At 36.0% G+C, this 10,935-nt stretch overlaps 1 protein-coding gene across 4 annotated transcripts in view; it reads right to left on the bottom strand.

The window, feature by feature from the left end:
• Window positions 1-876: 876 nt before the first annotated feature.
• Window positions 877-10,935, bottom strand: part of IQUB (IQ motif and ubiquitin domain containing) — a 27,729-nt gene continuing 17,670 nt past the window's right edge. For 3 of the 4 annotated variants that reach the window (XM_054804551.1, XM_054804578.1, XM_054804569.1), the window contains 4 exons: window positions 9,790-9,966; window positions 7,953-8,201; window positions 3,899-4,084; window positions 877-1,697 (listed from right to left, as the gene is read on the bottom strand). In XM_054804551.1, the coding sequence (XP_054660526.1) occupies window positions 1,530-1,697; window positions 3,899-4,084; window positions 7,953-8,201; window positions 9,790-9,966 (780 nt within the window). In that variant the 3' untranslated portion in view covers window positions 877-1,529. The remainder of the gene's footprint in view (window positions 1,698-3,898; window positions 4,085-7,952; window positions 8,202-9,789; window positions 9,967-10,935) is intronic. The other variant, XM_054804559.1, reaches the window with a different exon arrangement.

The following is a 10,935-nucleotide window of genomic DNA, read 5'->3' as shown; positions in this document are numbered from 1 at the left end:
TCACTTTTAACAATCATTTTACAATTTAAGAAAGGAATTAATGTTTTGTTCATTGGGACATCTCTTTGGGACAAGCAGGTGGAGGGAGCAGTTACTCTGAGTTCTTCCTTTGAGACATAAATAGGGAAACTTACATCCTGGAAAAAGCATGGACTTTGCTCTTGGGAATGGGGAAGTAAAACGTGTGGTGTTCTTTGCCAACTTATCATGTTACCCACTTGTGCATTTGGGAAGAAAGCTGGAACTTTTCCCTCTGGAAACGGATTGCCAATGGTGTTGGAGGTGGGTAGAAGGCAAATTCTGCTTCATGCTTGGAGTCCTGCTCACAAGAGAGTCCTGTGAGGTAAGCTGCAGGGGAACGACTCAAAATTTTCTGCAAAAATCCTTTTATCCCAACCTTACCAGCCATTCCTATCTTAAGTCTCAGATCCTGGAAAGCACATAAATCAACTAGAATGCTCATGTGCTGCAATTCTATAAATAGTTCAGTACTGAACTAAAATCCAGGATCTGAATTTAATGGTAAAATCAATGGAAAGACTCCACTAATGTTAGGATGCACTGGACAGTCAGGTACTGGTTCTACAGTTCATGTTCTATTGATGGAGTCAATCTGGTTTCCAGCTGTTTGCTGCCAAATATATGTTTACTTCTGTTTGTAAATGCTACCGCTTTTTCCTAGACAGTTGTCAGAGCAAAAGGCTTTGTCCTGGGTCATGTCTAGAATAGAGGTTTCAAGTACAACTTTGCAACTTTCTGTAGGACTTCATTGAATCTACATAATATCATATTTTTCTCTGTAACTATAATCAAACATAAACTTATTTAGATATGTTTATGGAGAGAATTGACTTCTACCTTAAATAACACAAGCTCCTCAAAAAATAAACATGTTCCAAACAGTCTGTGTTGTGTATTTCAAATTACAAGTCTGATTTACAACAATTTCAAGATCTTGGATACAATAATTACATGCTGGCAGTTCCACTATGACCATCAAGATGAGCTATAAAAAGTAAAGCTATTCTTTTGCACAAATGTTTGCAAGGCAAAGCAGCTGTACTTGCAAGGGCATATCAATTCTGCTGTTCTGTAGAAATTTAGGTTTTGAGGGGTTTTCTGCCTTATATGCTTAAGATGAGAGAAATAAATTTAATACAGTGTTTATAGTATTATTTTTCTAATTAAAAGGTGACAAAGAATTAGCTAAATTTCCCCAATGGGGATATTACATTACAGACAGAATGTTCCAAGCAACACAGGCATACATAGAAAGACAGTCATTGCTCTAAGAATTTAGTTTACAAAGCTCATCAATAACATTTTACTTTTTAAATAATGAGGTTACAAAACATCAAATGCAGTTATATTGACTAGTCAAGATCAAATTATTTTATCCTCAGAAGTTTATTTTGATCTGTGTAATACAATTAAGGTATTGATGAAAAGTACATTTCTTTAAAATCAAGCAATTGTATTAATCAATAATTCAGTTAACTTCTTTAACTTCAGTTAACTTCGCCCAAGAGTTATGTTTTTGTAGCAGTAGGAATAGACGTAGCTATTAAAAATTCATTTGCATTAGCCTGATTGTCACTCCTATGCAAAAATGATGTCATCGCTGGAATCTGAGCAAAGTAGTTTTTTGCCCGGATATGCTTATTTTTTATTCTGTGAATAAATGCTGCTTTATAAGCCTGAAAGGGAAAAAAAATCCAAATCTCATTAAATACAATTAAAATATCTAACAATCTACATGTTGCTTCATATTTTAGACAGTATAAATAGTGACCCCTTAATAAACTAAGTCAGATAATTTATTCATATATGATACATAATGAAGTATTTTGTAGTTCTATACTGCTACCTTATGGCCCAATAGAGAAAATTACTAATGACTCCTTGTGAAATATTAGTCATCTTTTAAAAACAGAAAATCTTCCAGCATTTTTTTTATCCGTTCAAGATAAAACTTATTTATTTCTTTTCAGGTAAGAACATTTGCACTTATCTTTGAAAATTACAAAAGGCAATGCTTAAGTATCAACATTTGCAAGGTGATGACTATAGGAAAATTCCTTGATAAGAATCAGAGTGATTATTTACACATAATCATGGCAGCAAGCATTTTGCAGCATTTCAGTCAGTCTTTGCATTCTGTGATGACATTTTCCTAAATTTCTAGTGATTAGTAATAGTTAATAGAATGTAAAAAATAACCAGAATATTTGGTTGAAAAAACACTTTGCTATCGCTATAGTCGTCGTTATGAATAATTGCTTTTAAAGAAAGTGCTTGAGAGGCCTTTTTTTGTTTCGGTGAATGAAAAACAGTGATCCAACTTACGGCATTCTAACTTTGCCTCATTTTCCTTATTTCACACTCATTTTGTTTTTGAAACAAAGCATTGGCCATTACCAGTGAAGAAAGGTGACTCCTCACTATGGCTGGTCCACAGCTAAGTGAAAACACCTTAGAATTTCTAGGCAAGCTTGCACACCTTACCTGTTGCTCTTCCGGCCTAACTCCCACCTCCGCTGAAGCTCTGGACCTAATCATGTTAATGGCATCTATTTGACCAAGACATCCTGACTTATGAAGCTAAGTGCGTAATCAGAATCTTTGTCTGCCATAATGACAGTAACATAAATTTATGGATGCAGAGAAGCATTGCTAGATTCAGACTGCCTTGTTGACTGAAAGTGAGACAGAGGTGTCAATAAAGGAATTTCCAGCTTGAAACTGATTTTACCTTTTAAAGTTAATGCTCACATAAACATGTGCCTGTTTGAAGACACAAGTTGAGCGCACACACAAAAAAATATCATGGATGGCAGAATTCCCTTTACCTTTAGAATTCTCTGACTGATATATTTCATCCCCAAAGCAAACCTTTCATTAAGAGAGCAATTAATTTTCTCTGTCAGTTCAGTTATCACATGCTCTCAAGACTCCCCAAAAGAAGGGCAATGCGTCACAGCTGAAGTTGCATTTGTGATGCACACATATTGTGTTAGAAATTAAATTAAGGAAACCCTGAACAAAAGGACACTATACAACAATGACCTCAATCACTACTTACATAAATCAATAACCTAGAGGTGAAAGGCTTAATAATCCATTACTAATTGCAGGACAAACACAGCTCACAGGATTCTCCTGTGCCTTAGAAAGCTAAATACTGTACCATATGATGTCCAGTGGAGTGAGATATTTACCAGATTACCATGTTTAGATATGGAATTTGGGGGGAGTGGTGTAAAAATACACAATTACTTCTTTAAATTCTTAAGTTCTTTTAAGTCAGAACAGCAATTATGTTTTTACTGCTTAATTGCAAACTGTAAGATTACATTGTCAGGGGTACTTAAATGACATCTACATAAAAGTAAATTGAGACAAATTTTATTATGACAAATGGTGAAGTTCTAGAAAAAGAGCCATTCTGTTATTGGATGAGAAATTTATAAGGCCAGAAACTAATGAGGCCAGTGACGTGCAAGAGCACAGGACCACAATCGTCACAGTATTTATGGTCAACCTTTAGCATGTCTTTCATCCAGGCCAGCTCTGGCCTGATCTCAGCTGAGGGAAGAGCATAGGCCCAACACTGTTCTCAGTTGGCAGCATGGATGAGGCCACTTGGCTTCTTCCATTTTGGGAGGGAGAATCAGGGCAAGACAGAGTTCAGGGACATGGATGCGAGTTGTATATGCCAGCTACCCTCTGGACTAGTGCCTGTTTTCTTTAATAGTGCAGATGCAATCATTTAAATGGTCACAATGGGGCAGTTTAAACACAGATGAGTGTAAGAACTAAATTTGGCCAAATATCATTAGTCACATGATTCTATTAAAACATAAGTATTGTAAAAAAAATTAAGCCCATCAAATTTTACCTTCTGAAGGTTACACAGCTTAAGGTGTGCATCTGCCTCATCTTTAGTGAGGAGAATAGTGTTCCACGGAGACCACTCACGCTGCTTATCCCATCTGACCATAACCAAATCGTAGAGGTCGCTGCAGGCACTGAGAGCTGACTGACAGCCCCATATGTTCTCAATCATGTACTGCAGATCTTGGTGCTGAAGTGGAAAACAGGGGTAAGAAGGAAGAAGTATGTTTCATTCAACAACAAAAGTGTTGTAACCATATAAGAATCCAAACAAAGCTTTGAGTAAAAAAATTTTCTATGCATGTGTCATATAATCACTTGGTTAAAGAATGCCTAGACAGACACATCTTCCTTTAGCATGGCGTGGCAATTACTAACTGCATTTTCCTTGTATCATCTCTAAACCAGTACATTCTCCGATTGTCTCTGCCAATGGCAATTCATATCTTCCGTTGACATCCTGGTTGTTTAACTGCTCTTATAAAGCTTCTTAAATCTCACGGGGTTTTTTCTCACGCAGCATGCTTAAGCCTGTTCAGACCTTTTTGGTTAATAACAATAATGTATGAGATGACTTCACCATTTCATTCTTGGATTCAGAATTAACGGTATTACATTACTAAATTACTTAAAGTTTACATATAATCAGAATAATCTGGCCTGGAAAATGCAGGAAATTAGGACAAGAAAAACTCCCACCTATGACAGACCCCGAATCAATGCCTGCTTTGCTTTCTTCCCCTCACTCTGCTGTTGACATATGGAGAATTTATTGTGCTCATGATACTGTTTTGATTTTACCAAATGAGATTGTAAGATCAAGTAGCTATGCTACAATATTAACAAAAAATAATATAAGGTCTGTTTGCAAAGGTTCTCTAGTACAGAAAGGCCTTTAAATGTACTTTTAACCTATGTCTAAGGCTAATTTACATCAATCTTAATTTGTTTATTACTAGCCATCTGAAATCACTATTAAATCTTGATAAAAACAGCCTCTTGAAAGAAAAAAAAAAAAAAGGAAGAAATTGGGATAGCAGTTACCACTTAAGTTTGGAAAGTTTTTCTGTCACCCTCCATTAATTCTTCGCCGTATTAGTCATGGAAAATTATTAGAAGATTTTTATCTACAGGATTCTGTAAACAACAGACTTTTAAATATGTTTTCCTCCAAGCTAGCCATTTGAAGAATATTTATTCCTCTAAAAAGAAATCTTAATTAATTACATAACACTATTTGCATTTTACTTATTAAATTCCTGACAAAGGATGAAGGAAACTGTACCAATACACTGCTTTACTGAAACGCAGCCTCATGTATTCTCATCCATCTTGCTTCCAAAATCCAGGAGCCCATGTAAACCCTTGCCAGGGAAAATGTATGATAAAAGCTGGGCTTAGAACTTCCACTGAATAATAAATCTGTGCCTACTGGTTCCAGGAATATAGGACTGCTCCTACATCTGGTCTTAAATCTGGTCCTACAGGGCCTCCTTTATTAGGTTTCACTAATTGGCTTCTGTTTTCAATAATTCCTCCTTTTCACAAAATTTCAAATAACTTGTCTATCTTCTTAGAAGTCAGAAATTTGCAAGCAGACATATTAGCAACTACTACCAGCTTCTTGCTAAGCTGCACATCTCAAAAGTTACCAGAACTTGCAAAAATCTATACTGAGTTATATAAGCCCACGTAAAACGGATTCATAATTTGACTCTTCCTTTTTCCTGGATTACAATTTTTTTTCTGCTGAAAAATAGGCAAACACTTGTTCTATGTTAAAACTTCTCTGGTTATGGGGAAGAGTTTGAGTTAAGAGACTTCTGTACTTTCTAAAGGTAGGCATGCATTTTGCTGTGAAATTTTACATTTAATTAATTTCAAATGATGCTTTCCTTCTCCCTTCTTCCCCTCCCCCATCTTGTTCTGTGCTCACACAAAACAAAAACGGCCTTCAAGCACTGTTGTCTAGTGGGTTGAGAGCAAGTATCATCGCAGTTCAGCAGCTGAGACTGGGAAACAATGGTAGGCAGCAAACCAGTAAAGGAGTTAAGTGAACTTCACGTGAATACGACATTCCCGTTAGGGTGTTGCTCACCAAGAAAAAAAGTCAAAGCCATAGTACGTACCATTGATTCTAAGGAGCATGGCATAGGTAAGCCCTCTGAAAGAATAACAGGCAGCCTCAGGACTTGACATATTTGCTGAACTAGTTCGTTTTCATACCAAAAAGGTCTTTAGCTGCAGTAAGCAGAATTTAGTGGAATCACCATAACTCTCACCAACTGCTTTTTGCCTTTTAAACCTTAGCAGCACTCATATAGGTGGTCAATCCAAACATAGAATCAGTATACAAGAGATCTGAAGAAAAATCTTTTGTCTGAAGAGAAATCTTTTATCTTCTTTCAAAAGCCTTGTGTCTATCCACAGATAATACAGAGCCAGTAATGGTACCGTACTGGGCAATGAATGAAGCTGTCATTGCTGCTGCAAAAGACTTTTAGTTGTGCCCAAGTAATTTCTAGATGCCTCAGAGTTCTTTTCTGGATATAAGTGGAGTAGGGGACAGACAGCTTTTTGGGAGGGGAAGAAAAAAAAAAGCTCATAAAAAAATAATATTTTAAAGAAATGACAGGGGAAAAACCCCAACAAAATTAGTGATTTAAGATACAAACCTCTGATGTTTATATATTTGCAACTCTAAAGAGAAGAACTTGAAGTTAATTTGGATGAAAATGACGCAGTATCTAGAGATGTTGCAGTGGTAGAACCACAAATGGAACTGCAAGTGAGGGCTTTTGGTGTCAGCAGTTAAGAAGCAGTCATGTTTCAGTGCACCAGTGGCCATCAGCCATCACAAGTGATGTGATGTCAGAGAGGTCCAAAAAATTTTGGAGGATGTTTATATATTAAGATAAACTAAGACACAGACAAAAAACTTTTCAGCTTAAGTGAAAATCAATATGGATGAACAACATCTACAAAATCCAGGTTTTTTGATAATAGTTCTTAACACAGGCCTGATAATTAGAGAATCGCAAGCTTCCTTTTGGCAGCTGTTATGGGCAAAGTGCTAAACCACAGCATGGCTTGTTTTGGTAGCAGTGGGATATTGATGACTGACTTTTGTTTGCTTGGTTGTTGTTTCAGATATACTGAAAATACAGTTCAAAAACTGTTCTATGAATGTTGATGCTGTAGAGATTATTTTATTACTAAATCTCAGAAAGTTCAAATAAATCTCGGCTGTTCAATATTTTCAATAAGTAACACTTGCGATTACCTCAGATTTAAAACTTTCCCAGTGGATATTGGATGTCAAATTCTTTTGTTGACAAAATAAGTAATAACAACTAAAAGACAGAATTTGCTGAAGACAGGGGCAAGAAGTTTTTGAACTGAGTTGTTCCAGTAATGATTATTAAGAAACATTAGCTACTTAGTACTATTGCAGAAGATTACAGATTATTACAGATGATAGTAAAAATTTTAGAAAATCAAAATATTTAGTGAATCCCTCTCCTAATAAATGCAAAACAGTAAAACTTCCAACTATATGGATATTCTACTGACATAGAACAGGAATGTCAAAACCTCAGCATCATTATTTCTTTCCTTCTGAGAACACGAAACAATTTAGTTGTATTAGTAAAACAATCAAAATAACACGGCTCAAAATGTTTTACTAGCATTATGTCTTGAAGGATATTACAGTTGCAAAAACATTATTGTTGTTTTACAGATGATGCCAGTATCTTTAAGCAACAGGATGGCCACAGGAGAACCAGAAGAAGGGTTTGGATCATCTGATTCTTTGACCTGTCAGCTAGACTTCTACCTTCTTTTAATGTACAGCTTGTAACCACTTTTGAAAGTACAGCTATACTTCAAGAGCTTAAGTGCTTCTTCTTTATGGTATGGAACATCCCATATCACAGGAAGAAGTTTTTGTAGCTTTTAGCCTATTTCTCCACCTGTCAAAAAATACACAAAATAAAGGAAAAATTATAGTCAAAGCCTCCTGTTCCCATTAGCAGTAATGCTCTTTCAGACAGTACCTGAATTAAGAAAACAATTTTAGCATCATCCTGATAATCAGCTTCAGACTTTCTGAGATTTTCTAGTATAAGTTTGTACTTCAAAAATGTTTCCCGACGCCGAGCCTCATTATCAAGCTTGCAACACAAGCGACATCTGCCAATGGTGCGGGAATTAGCAGGAACAGGAAATTCAGTAGATGGTAAGTAATTTTCGCAACTATGACAGAAGTTAACATTTTTATAAAGCTTTAAGGGATCTGGTGGAACCTAAAAGATTTAAAAAAAGAAGTTAATTTACCACAAAGTATCTTTGTTTTACTTGTGTGTCACCCTAACTCTATCGGAACACATTTTACATATGCTTATCCAAGTATTCTAATATGTAAAAGCCAGTAATATTTATTTTAAAATCTCCAATAGTTGTGTTTTTTTAATAGAAGACCGAAAGCCATTCTATTTTCTTACTGTATTTGTTAAAATCAGTTATACAAATCAGTCAATTTGTTTTTAAGCTATATGAAGATCCTAGACATTACGCTCCAGTGCTCTTGATGGTGCTTTTATGTATGCAGATTGTCAGCCATTCTGGAAAGATGACAACACAGATAAAAGAGAAACTAATTCTTCTGCATTTGATTTTTCATATAGAATCTGCCCTTTGTGTCAAAGATAAAACCCTGAGATTATGGGCATATTAATAGTTTGTCATAAGAATATAAAATCATCGGAGCCACGTGTCCAAAAACAATATAGGGGAAGATAAACTAAACTTGCTAATAACCTCTTCACCCTCATATTACTTCAAGGGTTCTGGAAAGAATATAGTGGGGTCTGTGCAGAGGGCCCAAGTCTGTAATTGGGTAGTTTGAGTAGTCTGATAATCCAGCTGCCTGTTGTGGTCATCTGCCATCTGAAAGTACCCTGAAGATTTGGTCACTTTGACTGTCTGTTGATGAATTGCCATCTTTTTTATGGTCTACAGAAGGTTACAAGATTCAAATACAAATACAGGTGCAATTCAGCCTTCAACTCAAGGTACAGTTAACCAACAGCTACAGAAGACAAAGATCTCCCATCTCCAGTCTCTGCTATAACATAAACCTGGTGTAAAGTAACTGTTAGTTGGTTCTAAATCCCACTAACATTTACTAACAAATTTTTTATTCCTGAGATACCATCAACCACTGTAAGAGGAATCCTCTTCTGATAGATGCAGAATACATGTTGCTGCTTAAAGCAGCAATATATGATAATGAATCATATTTTTAATTGTAATCTGTAGTCAGAAAAGAAAAACAATCACACAATTTGAGAGGTGTTTACCACTATCTCCATAGCTATATCCACTTCTCATAAAGTAGCAACTGGTTGTAAAACAGAAGTTCTTAACAGCTCTCGCTTAGATGCAAGCTTATTAGACATCACTACGACAATGTCAATGTTCTTCCTTTCTGGACACATGGGATGCTGCCCCTTGTCCAGTGGGAAAAAAAATATAATTGCTCTCTCTATTGGTTCCCCATTTGCTATTATATTTTACTGTTACCATCCCATAAGATCTACCATTTATAATTCTCAGATTTTTTTTATTTCATACATAGAGCTCCTGGGCGCTCTCAGCACTACCAGCCACTTGTCAGGTTCTTATACCCAAGTCTATGCCCCATGCTTCCTATATGATATAAGCTTCTTTGTGTGAAGCCTGTGTACTTGCTACATTTTAATTCTTGAGGAACTCCTCCAGCAATTCTACAGCAAAATGTAAAATAAAAAAGCTTTCATTGTTTTCCATTCCCCTTCTCAACCATCCTTAGATCAACGGCCACTATGTCAGACTGCAAAATAGGAATAATACCTTAAGTATCCTAGCAACTTCAGGGTTAAACTTTGGAGTTTTAATATACTGAAGAAATAATGTACAAATTCTTTTCCTCAGACCTTCTAAGTTGCATTCTTTCACCTCTCTCGACATAAGATCAACTTCCCTGTCAATTAATTCCACTATTTCCCGCGTTAATTTACATTCATGTTCCTGAAAGAAAACACAAAGGAAAACAAACAATAACAAAGCAAACAAACAAAATAATTCTAACACAGATGTGAAAGCAAACTATAGATTCTATGCCAATCATCATTTGTACCTCTGTATGTTCTTGTAAGAGCATGTTCATATAAGAATCCCTTAGTGTCTCAGGAAAAAAACCTCCAAGGAAACTAATGTAAAGAACTAAAAACTGAGAATGCATACAGGTTCTGATTTAAGGGGCCTGTATATATACACCAAAGCTGTGAGGAACTCTAAACCTGGAGGCATTAAAAATGCTAAGCAGAGGCACAGAACACATGCAAAGTTTTCAGTCTCCAAAAGGCCCAAAAAATACATCCCTAAGCTTCCCTTGGCTATGCAATAGGAGATGGAACGTATGTACACAGTAGATGGTTAAAAAAAAAAAAAATCAAATCAAAACAAAAAAACACCACCAAAAAAACCCCCAAACAAAAAACCCACCACATAAAAGGCATGGGGGACTTTATGAGTATGCTTGGAAATTAGCCATTTCAGTAGTTCAAATGCTTAGCAGGAGATTCTCCAGAGACATGAGAGGTGAATGAGTTCAATGTTTTCTCACTTAAAATACAGTGCTTAATTTACAGAAATTCTACAATTTGTTCACTACGGCAATGTTGACTTATATTAAGATGGGCAGGAGTTCCTAAACCTGCAATGCTCCCAATGCTGTATTGGCTTTAGATCAAATTCTGGTACTACCAAAGCAAACAGCGACATGTTTATTTGTTTTAATAAGACCGGGAAGCAGCATTCTATTCTAGTTTGTCAACAGCATCATCCTGAAAGTACCTTGACACTCATATTATTCTTTTTGTACATTAATTAAATTAAAAAAAAAAAAAAAAAAAAAGGAAAGACTCAAAGAAATGCAACCAGCTTCTAACTCCCTGGGAACACAGGCAGCAGCAGTGGGGGTGAGGAGGGAGGGGA

This window comes from Grus americana, chromosome 1 (assembly GCF_028858705.1).
Source record: "Grus americana isolate bGruAme1 chromosome 1, bGruAme1.mat, whole genome shotgun sequence".
Classification (NCBI taxonomy): domain Eukaryota; kingdom Metazoa; phylum Chordata; class Aves; order Gruiformes; family Gruidae; genus Grus; species Grus americana.
Note: the sequence above shows the minus strand (reverse complement) of the source record. Positions and strands in the feature narration are given on the sequence as shown.